The sequence below is a fragment of the Adiantum capillus-veneris genome, chromosome 17 (genome assembly GCF_014529385.1).
Source record: "Adiantum capillus-veneris isolate H3 chromosome 17, ASM1452938v2, whole genome shotgun sequence".
Taxonomy (NCBI): domain Eukaryota; kingdom Viridiplantae; phylum Streptophyta; class Polypodiopsida; order Polypodiales; family Pteridaceae; genus Adiantum; species Adiantum capillus-veneris.
This window is the reverse complement of record NC_140947.1, coordinates 151,828,344-151,850,263: the sequence shown is the minus strand read 5'-3', so window position 1 is coordinate 151,850,263 and position 21,920 is coordinate 151,828,344. Positions and strand designations below refer to the sequence as shown.

The 21,920-nt window shown below is 43.9% G+C and overlaps 1 protein-coding gene across 1 annotated transcript; it reads left to right on the top strand.

Moving 5' to 3' along the window:
• Window positions 1–8,574: 8,574 nt before the first annotated feature.
• Window positions 8,575–12,680, top strand: LOC147438335 (uncharacterized). Its single transcript, XM_086487624.1, has 8 exons — window positions 8,575–10,254; window positions 10,332–10,762; window positions 10,842–11,003; window positions 11,098–11,173; window positions 11,250–11,289; window positions 11,376–11,408; window positions 11,494–11,572; window positions 11,926–12,680. Exons 1-8 carry the CDS (start codon window positions 8,809–8,811, stop codon window positions 12,008–12,010), a joined length of 2,352 nt encoding a protein of 783 aa, XP_086343750.1. The 5' UTR covers window positions 8,575–8,808; the 3' UTR covers window positions 12,011–12,680.
• Window positions 12,681–21,920: the final 9,240 nt, after the last annotated feature.

Below are 21,920 nucleotides of genomic sequence, written 5' to 3'. Positions count from 1 at the left end.
TCTGCTGCGGTGACAAAGAAGAAAGAAACTCCTCATCATCCATACCTGCATTAAACACACGAATATTTAAACTCCTTATTGAATGAATAGAGTAGACAATGACGCAAAGACCATTAAATACAATGACGTAATGACGCATATAAATACAATGACGCAATGAATCGAGTGATAGAAGAGGCAAGTCGAAAACTCAGAATTTTCAATCAAAAGATGTGAGCGCGAGTAGAAAAGAGCGTTACACACCATGGAAGCTACTTAGAGAGCTAGAGCTTTTACAGCACGGAGCAAAATTGTTCAAATACAATATTTGTGGCTTTAAGAGATCTCTCTCTCATCCTCGCATAACTCAGCATAACTTCCTATATCTATATAGAGCTCTCCGTTTAAACACATATCCTCTGTTTCATTTTGTAGCTCCTCTGCATGCACCCCATATAGAGTAGTAGCATCTTGATGCTCGTCTGGCACCACCGCAGCGGCTTCTGATTGAGCATCTTCTCTGATCTCCTCCATTGATATCGTTGTGATTGGCACATGGTAGCCTTCATACGTCCTTGCACTACGAGGGGCTACCTCTATGACGTACCACCAGTTTGATGTAGACTTTGTAGGATGAAATACTACCTGCCAGAGCCACATAACTTACATGAGAGCCACATAACTTGTAAAAGGGGGATGTTAACTATTTATATACTTACTTGTTCACAATGCTCGGGTAGTACGAAAGTGTCTCTTAGGTCAGTCCATTTCTTAGTAGAATCCACCTCAAGAAAACCAGACTCTCCTCTACGCACAGTAGCGTTTCGACCCTCCATGATTATCTTGAACCATTGCACGTCAAACAAGTCGACAAAAAATCCTCTGTAATCGATCCTCAAAATCTCTTGCAGCATGCCGAAGTAAGTGAGTTCCGCCACCACGGGATCTGCATCAGAGGAACGTCGTCGACTAGACTGTTCAAATTTTGCCATGATTCCACAATCTTGAGTAAAACGCTTTTTGTCGATTCGTTCCACCCTAAAATGTCGACCTTTACACCATGCTGCTGTGTATGACTTATACTACAACGAACAAAGATTATGAGTGGCCGTTCAAACGTTTATAAATAAAGTCACTTGCTAGTCGTACATTGCAAACTTACCTTGGTCGCGCAACCCCGAGAGTACTCCCACTCTTCTTCAGTCACTTCGTCACCGCATTGTTGTGTGCTTTTCAATTGGTTGTGCAACCATCTTAAGCTCATGAAGGTTGGTAGGCTCTCCAGAACCGCTGGATAGTGCATCGGTGGTCGTCTTCCCCGTCTCCACTCGATTCGTGCCCTTTGTCGCTCTTGCTTTGCATCCTCATATTGTGAAATCCACTTTTGCATCACTGGATTGTGAAGCATGCAAAATCGGTTGATTTTAGCCTCTAGATCTTCCGTCATCTTCTTCTCAACACCGAGATTGCACATGACAATCCCAGATATGCGCTCATCATCTATGGTTCGCCATAGCGTGTCCCGGGATTTATCAAATCCGTCTAGCCACTCTCCAATGTACACTAGGGACTCTGATACCAACCAACCTTCTGCCATGCTACCCTCCGGACGTGCCTTTTGACGCACATATCCCTTAAGCGTTTTCATGAAACGCTCTAAGAAGAACATCCATCTGGAATGAACTGTGCCAGCTATTTCCACCTCATCAACTATGTGAATAAGAAGATGCACCTGAATGGTTAGTATTGTAGTAGGAAAATGTTTCTCAAACATGCACACAAGCTCCGCAGCATTTAGTTTGGCGAATGGTATGGAGTCTACGTCGATCTCCTTTTGTGAGATCCATTGCACCAGCTTTGCAAGTTTGTAGATTGTGTTACGGATGTCGAGAGACAAACATCCCTCAATGGCAACCGATAAAATAAACTGTAAAGTATGTGCAGCAATGATATTAAAGTCCACATTTTATGCAATGATATTAAAGTCCACTATGAACGTACCTGACACATTTTATGCCAATCGTGTGACTTCAAACCGGTAAGCTTTCCTTCTTTAGTAAAACACGTTCGGAGCGAGTGCATTACGCCAGTGGGGGTCCGCAAAGATCGAATGGCCTCTTTTACTTTGCGTTCTTGGGCTCCTGTGAAAATCCATGGTGCTTTAGGAAGTTTTATCCATCCATCAGACGCTGTTTGCGGCCAATATTGCTCCATACGATCCACATTTCTAAGGTCAACTCTGGCTCCCAAAGTATCTTTCTTGCCGGTCAAATGGTCCCATAGTAGATTACCCACATTCTTGAATATGTGCATTGGATCGAGCAAGTGATTGATCACGAGTCGGGGCCAGTATGGTAACTCGTACCATAGAGATAGTCTCTTCATCCCTGGAGGCAATCCGTCATCGCACATCTCCTTCTGCTCTAACCATGCTTGTGCAGACATCCTTGGTGGCTCTCTTCCCAAAAAGCCGTCGCGTAACACATGATTCTCCGGAAGATACGCTTGATGACCTTCGTAGATTTGCTTCTTCAGTGAGGGTGCCCTACGTGCATTCAGTCTAGGTCCACATGTGACACATGCTCTGTATCCGCTTGTTTGAAGCCCTGCATGTATAGACATGATAATAGATCAACTATGGGGAAAAACAAGATTTACAGTGTCTGAGAGAGGAGTGTCAATAGATCACCTGAGCATTCTGTTAGCCCGGGATAGTCATGCATGGTCCACATTAGAATACCTCTGATCAAAGCATTCCGTCGTCCTGTGTGTCGGCTCATATCCACCACCTCTATGCCAATCCACAATTGTTGTAGCTCTTCCAATAGTGGACGAAGATACACATCCATATTCCCCACTTTATATCGCCCTGGCACAATCAAGCTTAGCCATAGGTGCCCCTTCTTCGTAGTCAACCACGGGGGAATGTTGTAGTTGACGATGACAACGGGCCATACACTGTAAGATGTTGATCTTTGACCAAATGGATTTACGCCATCCATAGCCAGGCCTAAGCGCAAATTTCGAGCTTCCCTGGCAAAATCCGACCATGTTCCATCTATATGTTTCCAGGCTGCGCAATCTGCAGGAATTCGTAGCACACCATCCGAAGATTTATTCTCCTCATGCCATGATGCTAGGGCGGCCATGGACTTACATTCGAAGAAATGCTTGATGCGAGGAAGCAAAGGAAAATGTCGCAAAACCTTTTGTGGAATTTTTGTCCCGTGGAGATCTACTCGATATCTTTCGGAATCACATTTCGGACACTTCTCCATGTCTGTGTATTCCCCTCTGAAAAGAATGCAGTCATTAGGACAAGCGTGGATAGAATTGTAATCCATCCCCAAGTTTCGCAAAATCTTTCTTGCTTCATCTCGGGAATCTGGCATCACATTGTCAGCTGGTAGAATGTGCTCTTTCAGCAATCTACACAACATAAAAATATGATACAGTCGTGTAAAAATCTATCAGATCATTATACATTTAGAGTTCTATTAAAGTAAACTAATTGTAATAGATCACCTGAAAAGCGCTGTGACGCTAGTGTCACTCCATCCAAACTTTGCCTGCATGTTGAGAAGAACCAGGAGTGCTTTCAATCTAGACATACGTGCTCCATTATACAATGATGTATCGGCTTCACTTTTCATATCATCATAGATAAGCCTTTCTGAATCCATGATCGTCTCGATCATTTCATCAATCTCGGGCTCAAACATTGCCTCGTTGGGAATGTGCTCTGCATGATCATCCCCCGAGCTGTCAGAGGCTACATCTTGTGGCCTCACATATGCTGCTTGACCAAAGCGCCTGCGAATACGTCTATTGGGTTGCAAGATTGCTGCTTGTTGGCCAGCGTCAGAGTCCGACGAGTTATAATTGGCAACAACTCGATCTATAATAGATGGATCGAACTCGCCAAATTCGCGAACGTGCTGCAAAGAAACACGTCTTGTCCGTCGCACAGCATGCTTGCATTGATTACAAGGACATAAGACCCTCGTTGAGAGATAGGTGTTTCGGTTGGACGGTCCCACATCCTCGTCGCTACTCATAATGAGGATAAAAAACTTATAACCTGGACAACAAATTTAATATTCTATTGGCATTCTTCGTCTTATCTCTCTTTCTCTCTCTCTCTCTCTCTCTCTTTACCTCACATTCTCTAGTCATGTCCAATCCCCGCACACCTCGGTCTAGAGGTGCACGGAGATCAGAACCACCAGGTTATAATCTCGTCTTTATTGGTCAATACCTATATTTGTGGGTACAAGAAATCTAGACACCCACGTCTACATGATACTGCATGTAGTGGACAAAATCCCTTTGCCTCTTCTCTAGCTGTAGCACTTCACTTCATCTTAACATCTTTTCACAGTAGATCTTTTCACTGTTCGTCTAACTCTAAACCCTAAACCGTAAGTAATTCTTGCGTGGACTCGATCTAACGTAAATAAGCGTAAATCTAAATAAACGTAAATCTAACTAAAAATAAAGCTAAATCTAATTTAACGTAAGTCTAATGAGTAGAGGTTGTCTAGATGGTCATTGTGTCGGGGATGTAGTGACTCTTGCCGCCCTGAAGATCCACCTTCTTCCCTATCTTCTGAAGACATTTCACCAGTACTTTTGGATCGACGGAGCCCACCATGAGTGAAGGCAGCAATACCCTATATTCCATTGAGGGCTTTCTTCACCCGCTTCATGCAGGCATCGCAGTCTATGGAGACCCGCATCTAATCTAATATAACGTAAATCTAAATCTAGCTTAAATAAACGTAAATCTAGTTAAAAATAAACCTAAATCTAATTTAATGTAAGTCTACATATAACCTAATCTTTAACGTCTTTTAAGATAGTTTCCTACGACGTTATAACTCTCTTCTTCCTGTGTGTGTGCGCGTGTGTGGATGTGTGTGCCAATAAAAAGAGATAAATGGTATAACCTTTCTATCACCCATGCCAAGTATGATAGATTGATTATGCCATTTCTCTCTTGAATAATAGGTCTTCAGTTCAACTCCTCGTCGGCTAGATCTTTAGGTCTTTTAATTTTAATTAGTTTCCTACGACGCTCCCTTAGTTTCTCTTTCTTTCTCTTTCAATGTGTGTGCGTTTTTTTGGATCGTATGCATGTTTTCTTTCTCTTTTCCTCTCTCAATGTGTGCGTTTTTTGTTTATGCATGTTCTCTCTCTCTTTTCCTCTTTCAATGCGTGCGTTTTTTGTTTATGCATGTTCTCTCTCTCTTTTTCTCTCTCAATGTGTGTGTGCATTCTTTGTTTATGTATGTGTGTGCGTTTTTGCACTCTCTCTCGCTCTCTCTCTCTCTCTCTCTCTCTCTCTCTCTCTCAAAAACACTATGTGTGTGTGTATGTGTGTGTGAGAGAGAGAGAGAGAGGGAGAGAGAAAGAGGGGAAGGGAACATGAGAATGAGGAGAGGGAAGGAGCATACCTGGCTCTCCTTCCTCTCCTCGTGTGTGTGTGTGTGTGTGTGTAAAAGAAAAAGAGAGAGAGAGAGAGAGAGAGAGAGTGAGGGAGAGCGTTACCTGCTCTTTGCTTGAGGGCGCCGAAAAACTCAGATCTGAGATCTGAGTTTTTGGGCGCGCTCGGTTATTTTTTTTACCCCAGCTGGCGTCGCTATGAGCGTCGCTATAAGCGTCGCAAATTTACAAAGAAATTTGCGACGCTCATAGCGACGCCGGGAATTTTTTTTTTTGAGCGTCGCTGTGTGAGCGTCGCTAATGTGAAGAGCCTCTTGTAGTGTAATGTGTGTAAAAGGCCTTTGACCTTAGGTAAGCTAAGGCTGAGCTTGAGGCGCGGGAACTCGACCCAGCTCGAGGTGCTTGTCCTACTTGTCATGCTTGATGACTAAGGTGCTTGATGATTGAAGTGCTTGAGATGCTTGAGGTGCTTAATTATTGAGATGCTTGACATGCTTGAGATGCTAGGGTTGCACTCGAGGTGAGAACCCAACCCAAGCTTAAAGTGCTTATGAGCCAAGCTTGTGGTGGGAACTGGGCCTATGCATGAGGGGCTTGAGGTGTCAAAAAGTCAAAGATTCAATCCCTACAAGGAGGGGGCGAGCCCTACATGAGGGGGGATGAGAGAGAACACCCACACACTCACACAAGGCATGCATGGTACAAAGAAAGCAAAAGGGACACTTGTCAAGTTCCTCCTCATGTTGCCCTCATGGTGTGCCTGAAGCCTATTGGTTGGCCACCCAAGGGGTCCAATAATAATTTAGGAGATTTAATTAATTGATTTAGCATTTATCTAGCCCTCTCTCTCAAAGGGGAAAGGGGGACACTTGTCTCAAGGCTACCCTTGCTGCTTGTAATGCCTCCTGCTTGTGATTGGCTAGGCCTGGAGGGGTCCACTGAGCTTCAAGCATAAGCTACAAGGGGGGGTCGACCCAAGCAAGCTAGGGGGTTGCTTAGGGGGTATACTCACCCACACACACTCACAAACACTCTCATTGTGTGCTATGCAAAGTGCAAGAGCTCCCTCTCCTCTCCAAGCAAGTAGAGGTTGAGAGCCTACACCAACACTCTTGGATATGGAGTGCAAATCAAACCAAGAGCCATGCTTCAATGCTTAAGCTTGCCATCTCCTTCTTCTTCATTACTATGCTATTATGTATGCTAGCAACAAGAGTTATGATAAGTAAGGAACTAATTCTTTCTCCTACGAAATGTTTCTTCTTCCTCTTCCCTACCCTCATTCCCTACTAGCTCTCTCCACCTTCGAAGGTGTTTGAGGTCTTGGGACCGAGGCTTGGGATAGTTAAAGCTTTCTTCAAGTTTATGTTATGTTTGTGATGCATGAAGCTTTCCATCTTCATTGCATCACCTAGGTCACAAGGAACACAAAGATTGTATTGTAACAAGTCTCTCTTAATGGGAGAAATCATAATACAAATGCCTATTGGAGGGGGGACCGGCTCCACATAAATCCGGTTCTCAACTGTTGTCATGTTTTCTAAATTCTCTCTCTTGCAAAAGTATTGTTCATGCCAAGTTAACTAATTGCTATGATTATGTTGCTATCTTCAATTATGTTCACCCGCTATGCTCACAAAGTCATTTCTCATAAGTACTCTCATTAATTTCCGCTACTTTCAAATTAAATAGGCCAATTTCATTACAGGTGTAATGTTTATATTTCTATCTTTAAGCAAACACTTTCTCTCTGCTTTCATTAGGAATTGTCTTTATGAAATGCTCACTAATGTCATTTTAATTCCGCTACAATCAATGTTATTAGCCTAATTTCGTTACAGTGTGCATGGTCCACTCCTCTGGGAAGCCCTCCCTTATAGCCCGTTTGAATGCATGTGCAATCAATGGGGCTATCGTGGCGGTTGCATAAATGAGGTGCTCACTCTGTAAATCTGTATGGTCTGATGATTGGCGATGCTGTAGTCGATGGGTGGCCTTCTTGACCATCTCCGTTGTGAAGAAGGAGGAGCTCGTGGGTCGAGGCCATGGAGTTTGGAGAATTCGTGGCTGGTTCAACACCTAATAGAGTTTCTCTGTGTAGTCGTGCCATACCTGTGGATCCTCAACAAGGGTAGGCGATCATGGCTCGTGGAGGGTGCGCCACGCTGTGGCATTGTCCATGCTCATGAACATGTGATGTATCTCTAGCTCCTGTGCCTCCTCAAAAGCTCGCCGCTTTCTGCATGTGTGTGTCTTCATCTGGCGTCTGCCCTCTCAATTAGTGGTCTCTCATAGAGTCCGTTGTGCACGCAGCCGACGGTACAGATCTCTGCACTCAACATCGTACCAATGTGGCATGGTCCCTAGGAGGGGGAGTGTGGCCAATATGGGTGGTGTGTGGGAAAGAGCTTATGGTTGATGTATGAAGAACAAATGTGATGTGAGAGGCAAGCATATGCAGTGATGTCTTGACCTCTGCCGAGTATAAGGGGGTTAGCTCATGTGTCAAATGGATCGCAGTGTGTGGGGTGCGTCATGGGTGTGTGGCCAGTGAAGGAGAGTGCCAGATAGATGTGGTCGGCTCCAATTGGTATAGGTGGGATGGCGAAAGAGCTAACTAGCTGGGTGGCCTCTCTAGGTCCTATGATGTAATCCACGGTGCTTCCCCCCCCCCAACTGCAACTCCATGTGGTATGCATGTTAGTCCTCCTGAAGTAGGCCATTGTGCCATCCCATTATAAATAACGAGGCAATGCTAGGAGCCTAATCTGAGCAAATGATGGCCGTACTCTGTGGGGCGAGTTGTGTCTGCTGGCTCTCTCATGGTGGCCTCCTTGTATGGCGAATAGTGCCGCTGGGTCCTCTGTGGTGTGTGTGTGTGTGTGTGTGTGTGTGAGAGAGAGAGAGAGAGAGAGAGAGAGCACCAACCTCCAAATCGGCCATGGAGCCAAAGCGCAGAAATTGCAGATGGGGGGTGCTGGTGCAAGAGCGAAGAGAGAAAAGCCGCAATTCCGTTGTGAACTGCCCTATTAGATGCGCCCAGCTGGAACATCACCATCGTCAAGAGACTTAATTTGATTTTTTTGGCTTCAAAAACGCAATTTAACGGCCCTCAAGGGCTCTCTCTGAATGTCAATCCGGCATGGAAATATCTCTCCGCCATGGATCCCAAGTGGCCCTCGAAAAGAGAACACGAAGGTTCCGTCAAGCTTCAAGCTCACGCCAGTTTGGTGAGGGCGGGAACTTGTTGTAGGCAGGAAACGCGCGCTCTCGAGCGGAACTATTTTAGGGTTGAGCCCTCCCTCCATCATCAGCAGAGCGGAAGACAATGCAGCGAAGCATAAGCTGCTGCGTTTCTCGTCTGTAATCTGCGAACGGTCCACCATGCCCACGCTTCGGTCGCAGACAGCTTCATTGCTTGGCAAAGGAACGGTCGTCTCTCACGATACTGAAGCGGGACCCGCAAGTCTCGCTAGCCCTGCTCCTCTTGGGCCGGCCACCCCAACTCAGGATCACGAGTTTGCAAGATCAGCAGTAACTCCTGTCATCCGACGAAGCCGCAGACTAAATGTGGATGTTGCTTCGGTGGCTACTTCTGAATTGCCTTGCCGCAGAGGCAAATTCGAAGGGAAAAGAAAAGCAGAGGAGACGTGTCAGGAAGAAGTTTCACGAATGGCCAAGGCTTCTACTGTTTTCTCTCAGGGTTTGTCCCCGGTAAATGTTGATTTTAGCAACAAACTTACCTTTGATCGAGCTGGTACTACTGGTTGCGGTGGTTCTGTGAGCTGTGAGACCTTTGTCAGAGTTGGCAAAGCTGTAACTGATGTTTTTATGGGGTCTTCACATGGTGATGAAGTGGGTTCTTTACATGGTAATGGAAGGACCAGTTTAAATGCCTTGGACAACAAGGATGATATTGAGATGGATTTTGACAAACTTGATTCTGATCAGCAGGGCCATGGCAAAGCAGTATCTGAACATTTTCTGGGTTGTCCACTTGAAAGCACTACTCCAAATACCTTTGTTAACAAGCATGACACTGATATGCAGCTTGAGCTAGGCGAGGGATCTGTTAAACTTGGTTCTGAATCTGTTGAGGATGGTCCTGTGGCTTCTCTGCTGTCTGAAGAAACTCAAGTGAATCAACAGGAATTAGACTCAGAACCTTTGCCTCGGCCACAGGTAGAGGCAGAGACACATAATAGAGGTCGAGGTGTGCTAAGCCGAGCAGAAGCATCAAGGTCTAGGTTTCTTCAAATAGCTCGGGATAGGGCATTTCATTTTGCCCATTTTGATGCCGATGGCAACGAGGCACCTGCTGGTGCCCCTCCTTCCTATCCTAGTAGGCGAAGTGGTCGGCAACCTCGACAGGTTGGTGAGCGCAACCCTCAGGAACAGCCCCAGCCTCAGGAAGTAGACTGGCCGGGGCCCTTTTCTACCGCAAGGCAACTGGTCAATAATCGGGCCAAGGCTGCTGCAGCTCGACAGATTGCTGATGCTCCTGGAAGCAAGTTATCTGTGGTGGACTGGAAACCTACTAGAGTTCCTGGCAATCATGCTTTTGGAAGAAGAATATGCCCTTCCTTGCAAGACCTTTGCCTTAGTGTGTTGGCAACTAATGTTGATAATGTTGTTTCTTTGGAAGGGGTGCCTGATTTGGTCCGGCTTCGCATCAGCGCTGCATTCTGTGAACACCGTAACATGTCCTCCAAGGCACTCTCTCTTTTTTTCCAGGGGGAACCTTCTGAAGTTCATTCTGTAGATTGCACCCAAGTCGGTGAGGATGAGCTTCTTGAAATGATGAAGCAAATCTGCCCTGGTCGCTTAGAGGTTAGGGATAGGATTTAAACTTTTAAGTTGAGGCTGCTCGTCTTTGAATTGACATTGTCACTGTTTTGCTTGGCCAGAAATTACATCTTGGATTTTGTGGGCGAGCTCTCTCAGAGCATTGTCTGCTAACTACTATTGCAAGTCCTGCTACATCAACCCTCCTTAAGTCAATATCCCTCAGAGGTGCATATAGACTGAGTGATCAGGGCCTTGAAGCGCTATTGCAGGCCTCACCCCAGTTGGTCCACTTGGACTTGAGTAACTGCTCTTTTCTCACCAATGCTTCCATGGAAGCAGTGGTTCGGTGTGTTGGCCAGACAATTGAGTCTTTGGTGCTCGATGGTTGCCCCAATTTGAATGCCATGGTACTGGTGCATAATATTGTGCGGCTGGCAAAGCTACGGAAACTCTCTCTGGCAGAAGTTGGTGGGGTTACTGATGAAGTTGTAAGTGAACTATGTGTGCAGTTGGGATTGAACCTCAAGCAGCTCGTTCTCGCTCGTTGCACGTAAGTTAGCTGAATCTCAGTGCAGAAGCTGTCAAGCTCCTTTTTGAATGTATCACATGAGGTATCTTTGTGCTGGCAGATCCCTCACTGATGCAGCAGTTGCAGCAATTGGTTCATGCTGTCCTTCTCTTCGTAGTTTAAATCTGGCGCACCTCTTAATGTTAACTGATACCGCTGTCGCCCATATCACAGATAACATGAGCAAAATACAGGATTTGAATTTAAAAAGATGCAAGTTCAGGTATGTGCAATGGTAAATTGGGCTTGTCGCTTAGTTGCTATGATGGTCTTTGAGTAAGTCTGGCTCTAACCTTGGGGTCTTTTTGCTGTTATAGTGACGAGGCCATTGCCACCTTTGTTACTGCTTCAGGAGCATCATTACTTAAGTTGTCCTTAAACTCTGTTCAGCAGGTGGTACTTTTGCCTATACTGAGTAAGGTAGGTAAAGAGAGGTCCATAACTCTCCTCGCTTCTTTCAATCGTGCAGGTTGCAGGTCAAACTATCACGGCTCTTGCACGGCACAGTAGTGCGTGTCTGGAATGCTTGGACTTGTCCTTCTGTAGGCTTGTAGATGACGAGTCCCTCGGGCTTCTTGCAGATAGTTGCCAACAGCTTCAAGAGCTGAGGATGTTTGGATGTACACAGGTCCGTGCTCATGTATAACAGGCTGTCCAGTACATTTCTTGTAGTTGTATGGTATTGTCTTTGAAGTTTTTCAGGGTGATTGCAGGTAACAGACAAATTTCTGAATGGACACAGCAATGCCAACTTGAAAATTGTTGGATTGACTTATCCCATCTGAGCGTCCAGTTAAGAACAGTACCTCTTGTTGCTGGTCAAGACATTGTTAGTGAATACATTTGTGATTGCTTGTTGTACTGCGATCCCCATTGCAATTTTGTAAATTCTCTTGGTTTTTTACATCAAGATTAGATTAGATGTACAAGGTTGCTTCTGTTAAATGAAATTTGATTTTTGGCCTGCTGGGTGTCTATCCAATGGAATAGCCCTCAGATAGTCGAATCAGTTGAACTGGAATCAGTGCATTTGGTATATCTGTATGGTTGACTTTGAATGGATTTTTTCTTTATTTCTGGATGTCATATTCTCCACAGCCTTCCAATATCCATGAAGCATCTTCTGTTTGTTTTGTATGCTGCAGAGGTGTTCGGACATCGGTTGGTTGGCTGAGAGTTGCAGGACAGGGACACATTATTCTGTGTTACTTACAGAGTTGTATGGCGTAACAGACCTAAGAAATGAGTTTAATGTGTGCTGTCAAGGCATTCAAAAAGAGGCTTGGTATCCCCAGTTGTTCAGAGTGAAGACATTGTAGCTGTCTCATCTGTGACTTCTGTGCATCCACGAGAGCTCCGAACAGTAGTAAATAGAATGTATTATTAGAGTGTTTCTGTTTTTCGAATTTAAGCTGTTGATGTCCCAATGGGGCTTTCTAAAGGGCTGCGAACAGTTTAAAGGGCTGTGAAGCACCTTATGGAACATTTTGTAGGACAAGATTTTGAGTTCTTGATACTAGTTTGGCCATCTCTATTTTTGGAGACAGCTTGCTTCAAGAAATCAAGAAAAAGTGAGGCAGGGAAAATAATACCTAGGAGGTTCAACTCCCTGCTCAGTTACATCCTGTAATATAAACTCTCCCTCTCTTCAGTTGTCTCTTCATCCACGAAGAACTGTATCTTTATATGTTCTCTTGTTGACTAGCGTTCTGATGACAAGGTATGCATCCTCGGACCCTTCTCAAGGTTGGGTTGGGGTAGATGTGACTTTGTATGTCGTTACTCCCACACTGCAGTGTGCCTCCCCAGCCACTTTATTTATGTGCAGTGCTTGCCAACCATTGCATGCCATCTCTTATCTCCTCCTGATTTTACATACTTTGGCTGGTGATTCATCTCCTACCAGTGTGCCAAATTTGAAATATGATTAGTGCATTGAATTCTCCATGAAAAGAGGGTACCGAGATTGATAATTTTCTAATTTTACCTCAGTGCTCTATTTGAAAATGTTAGATTTTGAGGGTTTTTTAGAGCAAGACCTTGAAGCCCCAACAATGCTTTTTACCCAAATGAGGACACAAGCAAGATTCCAAAGCAAAGTGCTAATATGGGCACTCGGACTCGAGCATCACTTGGAGGATTGGTCTAGGACTACTTGTGCTTTGTTGTCAGTTGATGGAATTCTTGGGATGGGGGCAAATCTTGGCCATCGGTAAGTAAAAGCTCTTAGAATGACAAGAGTATGGACCTTGGATACCAAGGATGTGGAGGTGGGGTGATAGGGGTGGTTGCCTTGATAGCCATTGTAAATATGATCCTTGGATGGTGTCATGGCTTAACATGAGCATGACAAAACCTTGTAATTTTTTGGGTTGCTCAATATAATCTGCTCACAATTGTGAGTTTTGCTAAAAAAGAAAGAAAGATTCCAAGCATATTTTTAATGTTTGTCTCTTTTGGGGTGGGTTCATCCACCTTTTGGGGGTTGTCCATTTATTGGTCCCTTACCCTATTGTCCCTTTTCTCCCATGAATTAAAATCAACCATTGTGAGAAAAGGGAGAATTGTGTCAGGATGACAATGCCATCTGTTAAATTGGCAGCAACTCGGGTTGATCTAGACAACCAGGGTAGGCATTGCCTTGCAGCAAAGGAAACAACTACACTTGCGGCAAAGAAGGCCACTACACGAGTCGTATGTCTAGAAAATTTCAAGGTGATACATGGATGGACTCGTCACCGAACTCCAACTCTTAACAAAATATCAATGGGTTTCAAAAGAACTGTGCCACCACAAGATACTGTTGACAAGGGCAATACACTTTTCTCAGTGACGGTCCATCCCACCCACCCCTTACAAATCCTACTCGTTGATAAGAGCAGAGTCGTGCCTAGTGTTAATGGGGGGAGTGGGGGGAGAGGACATTACATTTCTAGGAAAGGAGAAAAATAAGCCCTAGTTCTCGAAGGCTTAAGATAACCTTGGTAGCACTCTGTAAAAGGTAGGTGATAAGTTGTATTTTTGCAAGCCCTTTCACCTTCTCTATCGTAGGTTGCAACCTTCCAATCACGAGCATTCACGTCGCCATCGTCCACTCCTACAGAATTGCTTCCGTACACTTCCCACACAGGTGCGATCGGGTCTTCAGCCTTGCTCCCACTCCAGTTGGGCAAGCAGAGGAGTTAAGAGTGGAGTAGCTTACCCGAAAATGAGGGTAGGTTGTAAATCCCACCTTTACCTTCTAGCTATATGACTTATTGTGGTCACATGTCCATTTGTTTCAATCTTATGGTTCGCTCTATCAACCTGGCGGCTTGACGAGCAAGCTATAATAATGTCACGTGGGGTCGGTGAGTAAAAGAGTCTTAATATTTGAAGCTACTCTTCATCATATCCATTAGTCCATTGTATATAGTCTTGCATCATTCAAGGCCAACATTTTTTCTTCTATCATTAGGGTGAAAACAGTAGGAAAGAAAGAAGAAGAACAACTAGTCAAAGCCAAAGAGGATGAAGGTTCCTAGGAATACTCTAAAAGCACAAAAAAAATTTGTCACCACAAAATGAAATCAGCAACATTAAGGCCAAGTGCAAAGCAAGCGAATTCGAGTTGGGCTTGTGCTAGGAAAGTCTTAAAATACCAATAGCAAACCCAAGGCCGACAATTTACCAAAAGAGCTTCAAAGTCAACACTAGGACAACAATCTGAGGCATTTTTGGCCAAAAGAAAAAGAAACAATCCAAACCAAGCGCACCAACATAACCACAAACACTTGGAAAATTGGTTTAGACTAAAATGTTCAATGCCTTGAGGTTTTTAGGGCCTAAATGAAGTCAGTTTGCTTCTAGGGTGTCCAAAGTTTTTTTTTTTTTTTTTGTTTGGGGGGGGGGGGGGGGGGGAGGGACGCGCATCTTTTTAGGGCAAATCTAGCCAAGTGGCAAAAAAGATATAACCTATAGCAAGTTTGAAGAGGCCAAATCTAGAAATTTTGACCACACTAGCAAACTCAACACATGCATTCTACCATAGGGGAGATGCAAAAGTGCAATTATGCCAATTAGGAAAAATAATAATTTGAGGGGGTAAAAACGATTGTGAACGGGGATATAAACAAGATTTAGGGTTTATATACTAATTGGGAGTCAAAATTGGTCATTGATTGTTTGGCAAGTGTAGTGGAGAAGTTGGAAGGAGCATTTAGTCACTGGGTGCTCATTCTCTAGTCCACTTTTCTCTAGACGGAGCATTATGACATGATTCCTTTCGAGAGTGTAAGTGAGTAATCATCACGATTGATGATGCATCATAACTATCTGAGGATACTATCATAATAAATGGAAATAGACAAGGCGTTGATCTGCCTAAGGCACGGAGATAACCTTGGCATGTCAATCTGCTCTATCTGCACTAACAATGAGCTAACCATTAATCAAAATCAACAAATCGGCAAACAATCTCACTATGTAGACTACTTGTATAATTGCATGTTTTGATAAGAAAATGGACTCAAAATTCAACGACACAAAAGGCAAAGTTTATAATCTTCATATACCACCTATTTGAGCTATCAGAGCATCATTCTAAGCATACCCAAACTTGTGGCTTATCGTTACTAGGGTTCTTAAAAACAATCTAAAAGGCCCCTAAGAGCATACCATTACCTCTCTAGCCCTTCTCCAATCAATATTTATGAAAAATAATTCAAATTAATCTCTTGAATTTAAGATTTAGCTCATGACAACAAATGAAAATGAAGAGGGATGTTGTAGTTCTAGTGTCACAACCCCCCTCCCCCCCCCCCACAACCAACCAACCCCAATCCGATACACGTTTGTGAGCATCCTTTGACGGCTTAGTATCAAGGTTGGTTCTTCATATATTTTATAGCCTTTTGCGATTGTCAATTCTCTGTCCAATTTTTCCCGATTGAGGATTGACTAAATGGATTGGCAGCTAGTTGAGGTCGGTAATAGACATGCTATGCTTGTAACTCTACTGAAAGAGGCTTAGTATTAAGGTTGGTTCTTCATATATTTTATAGCCTTTTGCGATTGTCAATTCTCTCATTAGGAGAAAGTTTGACTAGTCCTCTTTTTAATTGTGCACAAATTTAACTAGTAAGCATGCTTAGAATCATGTTTGTGATGACGACGTCTCTCAAACACCAAGTAGAATTTGTCACTCTACTTTGGGAGAATGAAATGGACTAAAGAGCAGACATGCTTGCGGCAGCTATGTCTCCCAAGCACCAAATCGATTAGTCATCCATCTTGGAAAGATGTCGTAGGGTAAAAAGGGATCCTTTACCCGCTAAGTACGATTGACTAATGACTAAGACTTTATCTCTTCTACTTCATAGTCGAGGACGACTATGATTTCAAGAGAGAGGTAATGTCATAAAATCTAATATCTAACTAACCCAAATGATTTTCTCATATTAAATTGATCACTTAATGTGGGAGAATAAACGGGAACAAGTGTTAAGATATAGGTATGTGCTTTTAGATCTATCCTCAACACGGGGCCAATGTAAAGGGGCCCCAAAGGGAGATGGTCTATCAAAGAGCAAGGCTAACCAATGGAGCATAAGACCTTAGGGTTAGCTTCATTGAAGACCTCCAATAAATGTGTGTAAAAGTCCTTTTGACCTTAAGTAAGCTAGGGCTGAGCTTGAGGTGGGAACCCGGCCCAAGCTCGAGGTGCTTGTCCTGCTTGAGGTGCTTGTCATGCTTGAGGTGTTTTTCAATGCTTGAGGTGCTTGACTGGCTCCATGCTTGAGGTGCTTGACTTGCTGCATGATTAAAGTACTTGAGGTGCCTTGAGAAGCTTGCCTGAGATGCTTGTGGGAACACCCCCTAGTTCAAGTGCTTTGTCATGCTTGGTGAGTAAGGTGCTTGATCACCTAAAAGTCAAAAGCATTCCTACAAGAGGGGGGCGAGCCCTTTTCCTAGGGCCTAGAGAGAGAACACCCACACACTCACACACACAAGGGAAGCCCAACTTGAAGAGGCAGCAAGGACACATGTCAGGCCCCTACCCATGTTACCTTCATGTGTTGCTTGAAGCCTATTGGCTAGGCTTCAAAGGGGTCCAATGATAAATTACATGAATTATCTAATTGTTTTAGCATTTATCAAGTCCTCTCTCTCAAAGGGGAAAGGGGGACACTTGTCCCAAGGCTACCCATGTTGCTTGTAATGGCTCCTGCTTGTGATTGGCTAGGCCTGGAGGGGTCCAATGAGCTTCAGGCATGAGCTACAAGGGGGGGTCGACCCAAGCAAGCTAGGGGGGTGCCTAGGGGTATACTCACCCACACACACTCACAAGCACTCTCATTGTGTGATATGCAAAGTGCAAGAGCTCCCTCTCCAAGCAAGTAGAGGTTGAGAGCCTACACCAACACTCTTGGCTATGGAGTGCAAATCCAACCAAGAGCCATGCTTCAATGCTTAAGCTTGCCATCTCCTTCTTCTTCATTACTATGCTATTATGTATGCTAGCAACAAGAGTATGATAAGTGAGGAACTAATTCTTTCTCCTACGAAATGTTTCTTCTTCCTCTTCCCTACCCTCATTCCCTGCTAGCTCTCTCCACCTTCGAAGGTGTTTGAGGTCTTGGGACTGAGGCTTGGGATAGTTAAAGCTTTCTTCAAGTTTATGTTATGTTTGTGGTGCATGAAGCCTTCCATCTTCATGGCATCACCTAGGTCACAAGGAACACAAAGACTGTATTGTAACAAGTCTCTCTTTATGGGAGAAATCATAATACAAATGCCTATTGGAGGGGGGACCGGCTCCACATAAATCCGGTCCTCAATTGTTGTCATGTTCTCTAAACTCTCTCTCTTGCAAAAGTATTGTCTATGCCAAGTTAACTAATTGCTATGATTATGTTGCTATCTTCAATTATGCTCACAAACTCATTTTCTTGAAAGTACTCTCATTAAATTCCGCTATTCTCAAATTGAATAGGCAAATTCCATTACATTGGTATCAGAGCATTTGGTTTCTCTTTTCTTGCTTAAGAAGAGAGGTCCTTAAGTAGCCTATAAATGGTAAGTGGAACTGGGATCTAATGGACCGGTTTTGTTAAGCCCACTATGTGGGGGATGGTGCACACCTCGGGAGCTTTGGACTTAATAATGGAGTCTTTTTAGACTTGCCTACGGCTTTACCATTATTGAGCCATAAGAAGTCCGAAAGGAGCTAGCCCTTGGCAACTCTGCTATGTTAGACCTACTCCTCTACTCTCTATAATTAACCACTTTGAGCCGTGGGTGTAGATACTTAAGAGCCGATTTTCAAAGGCTAAGAGGAGTGGCAACTAAGGTTTTGAATTGCCAAAGCATACACTAAGTACATACATAAAATTTTGTTAACATGGCTGACAATAATCAAGAGAGTAGAATGAACATTGATAGCTTTGATTTTGCACATGAAGGTGCTAATGATGATGCTCCCATGTTTGTGAATTATCTTGTGACTAGGTTGCAACAAGCTATGGGCAACCCTACCTTGCAAGCCGAAGTTACTCAACAACTTCGTGCCTATGGAATTTCCCTTCCTCTCCAAGAGGAGAGAGAGCTTAGGAGGCCTCTTGAAGAGACCCCCAAAAGAAGACTCTCTCCCATTCGAGAGGAGGAATCCAAAGAGAAAGAAAGCAATGAAAGTCTAAGTTCTTCTGAAGATGTGGCTCCACGAAGAAGGCGGTCTAGACGATCGCCTACTCCTCCCAAGAGGAAAAGAGCAACCCATAGTCCTTCTCCTCATCACTCTCAAAGGCAAGAGAGGAAACAAAGGAAGAAAAGGGCTAGGAAGAGGTCACCCTCTTCTCCTTCTTCTTCACCTTCTTCTCTTCCGATGAAATTATGGCTATTCTCCTAGAGAATACAAGAGGGGAGGACATCGCAAATCATTTCCTGCATGGCGAAGGTCACAAAAGCTAAAGAAGTTCAAGGAGGGAGGAAAGAGTATCTCTTTTCTCACCTACGATGGCACCTTTGGTGCTACCGACAAAGTGTTGGCCTTCATCCAGCAATTTGATGCGGCCTTTGGGGACGAGGGCTTCACAGAGTCCTCCAAGCTACGCCATGTAGCTATGCACTTCCAAAAATCAGCTCGTCAATGGTGGGCTAGCCTTCGTGGCAATGGAGAAGCCCCAAAGACATGGAAAACTCTACGAGTTTCCATCATGAAGCAATTTCTTCCAAGCGATACTAAAGATAAAGTTCTTACCGAATGGCGCGGCTTGAAGCTCCTCTCTCATGAGTCTATCAACAAGTATGTAGATAAGTTTTGGGATTTACATCTCAAAGCTACTGTCTTTCAAAAGATAGACTTTGCCGAGCAAAGACAACAATTCTGTGCGGGATTACCTGAAGAGATGGCCGAATATATCAACTCTCAACGGCCCGGTACTATTACCGAAGTAATCCACCACACCATGGTTGCTTCACGCATCAATTTCCATCAAGGGGCTAGACGTAATGTCAAGCCCATGGAAAACAAAGATAAAAATGATGCAAAGGGGAAATCCAATGCTCAAAATAATTCCCAAGGCACTTCCAACAACAACAACAACAATCGGTCCAAGGAGAAGGGAGTTTACAAAGGTAAAAACAAACTCTCTCCTGAAGAGCTTGAAGCTTTTCGCAAGGACCATAAGTGTTTCAAGTGTGGGGAGCAAGGACATGGCTATCGTTCTTGCCCCAAGAAGAATACTCGCAATGAGACTCCTAGGGCTTCCACCATCGAAGCTCCAAAAGAGGATGCTCATTGCAAAGGATCATCACTCTCCTATGCTTGGGGAAAGGTAAGAGAGCATGATGCCTTCATCTTGTTTGACCCTGGCTCTACTCTCAACTTCATATCAATAGAGTTGGCCACCAAGTTGGGCATTCAAGCTTTTGAGATGGGAGATATAGTAACAGCTGATGCAGCTTTCAAGGGACAACAAGCCTCCGTTACTCCCTTGATTGGGAAGTTGAGGCTTCATGTCCAAAGCTATGTCGACAAAGAAGACTTCTTCATCTCTCCCCTCCAACATCAGGATGTTATCCTAGGGGCACCATGGTTTGATCGCATGGCTGCCAACATGAAGTTCCCTGAAAGGAGAATTTACTTCACCTACAGGGGAAAGAACATGTATATAGATGCTAGTGAGCGTGGTCGCACTATTCCACTTGTAAATCCTCTTTCTTTTGATAAATCAATGAAGAGCTCAGTTTCTGCGTACATGATTTATGTCAAAGAGTCTCTAAAAGCTAATAATGTTTCATCAAATGAAAATGATAGGAATCAAGAAGAGTTAGACTTGTCTACTTTTCTAAAAGGATTCCAAGATGTGTTCATCGATGATATCCCTATGGACCTACCTCCAAAACGAGGGGATGATGACCATCATATTGAGCTCCTTCCAGGAAGCTCACCGCCTAACAAACCTCCTTATCGAGTCTCACAAGCTCAACAAGAGGAGATCATGAGGCAAGTACAAGAGCTGGTAGACAAAGGAATGGTGAGGCCTAGTTCCTCTCCCTTTTGTTCTCCAGTCCTTTTAGTACAAAAGAAAGATGGTACATACCGTATGTGTGTGGACTATCGAGCACTAAACCATATCACTATCAAAAACAGATTTCCCGTACCTCGGGTAGAAGATCTGTTTGATAAGCTACAAGGCTCTACCTACTTCAGTAGGATTGACCTTAAGAGTGGCTATCATCAAATAAGGATAGTGGATGAGGATATCTTAAAGACCGCGTTTCGCACAACATTTGGTCTTTATGAATATCTAGTCATGCCTTTTGGCTTGACTAATGCACCAGCTACGTTCAATCGTTTGATGGAGAAAATTTTTTGACCATATCGAAAATTCACTGGAGTGTTCTTCGATGATATCATCATCTACTCCAAGTCTTTGGAGGAACATAAGCAACATCTCCAAGTGATTTTTCAAGCCTTGAGGGAGAACAAACTTTTTCTCAACCAAAAGAAAAGTGAATTCTTCCTTCAAGAGATTCAATATCTAGGCCATATTATCTCTCACGATGGTATTCGTATGGATCCATCAAAGCTAGAGGTAATAAAATCATGGCCTAACCCAAGGAATCTACATGAGCTAAGAAGCTTTATTGGTATGTGTGCATACTATAGACGCTTCATAGCAAAATTCTCTCAAGTAGCAGGACCGCTACACGACTTAACCAAGAAGAACGTTAAGTTTGTATGGACTGCTAAGGAGCAAAATGCTTTTGAAAAACTCAAAGAGAAGCTTACTTCCCAACCAGTCCTCGTGCTTCCGGATCTCTCAAAGCCATTTGAGGTCCAATGTGATGCTTGTGGTGATTGCCTTGGAGCGGTTTTGCTTCAAGAAGGGCATGCCATAGCATATGAGAGCCGAAGGCTCAATGGTGATGAACGAGTCTTGGGCATTTATGAGAAAGAGCTTTTAGCTGTTCTACATGCCCTAGACACATGGAAGCACTACCTATTGGGGACTCCATTTATCCTACGAACCGACCACCAAAGTCTCAAGTATTTCATGACGCAAACCAAGCTTTCCGACAAACAAATGAGGTGGGCAAATTTTCTTTCGCAATTTAATTTCCATATTGCTCACATAGCTGGTAAGCACAATCAAGTTGCCGATGCACTTTCACGACGACCAAAAGTTAATGCGGTGTCTATAGCTACTCACAATGATCTATCCTCTATGATAGATGAGTATGCTACTAACCCTGACTTTAGAGACATAATGTCAGCCCTTGCTTTGGGAAAGAAAGAGGAACCATTCACCTTGCAGGATGGTTATCTTCTCCACGGCAATAGGCTATGTGTTACCCATTCCCTTCGTGAGAAGGTTATGTATGAATCCCATGCTCCTCCATATGCAGGGCATAGAGGTATTCAACCTACTCTCCGAGGAGTAGAGACGTATTTCTATTGGCCTACCATGAAAGTGGACAAACAAGAGTATGTTTCAAAATGTGTAGTATGCCAAAAGACCAAGTATGATAGAGGGAAGCAACCTGGATTACTCCAGCCATTGCCTATTCCAAATTCACCATGGGAGAGTATATCCATGGATTTCATCTTTGGATTACCCAAGTCTATCCATGGGAATACAGGAATATGGACAATAGT

Bases quoted from the DNA above. Each gene is read 5' to 3' on its own strand.
- LOC147438335 (XM_086487624.1), top strand. From the start codon at position 8,809: ATGCCCACGCTTCGGTCGCAGACAGCTTCATTGCTTGGCAAAGGAACG. The intron at 11,004-11,097 runs GTATGTGCAATG...TTGCTGTTATAG, and splicing joins TTAAAAAGATGCAAGTTCAG to TGACGAGGCCATTGCCACCT. The intron at 11,290-11,375 runs GTGCGTGTCTGG...AGTTGCCAACAG, and splicing joins GGCTCTTGCACGGCACAGTA to CTTCAAGAGCTGAGGATGTT.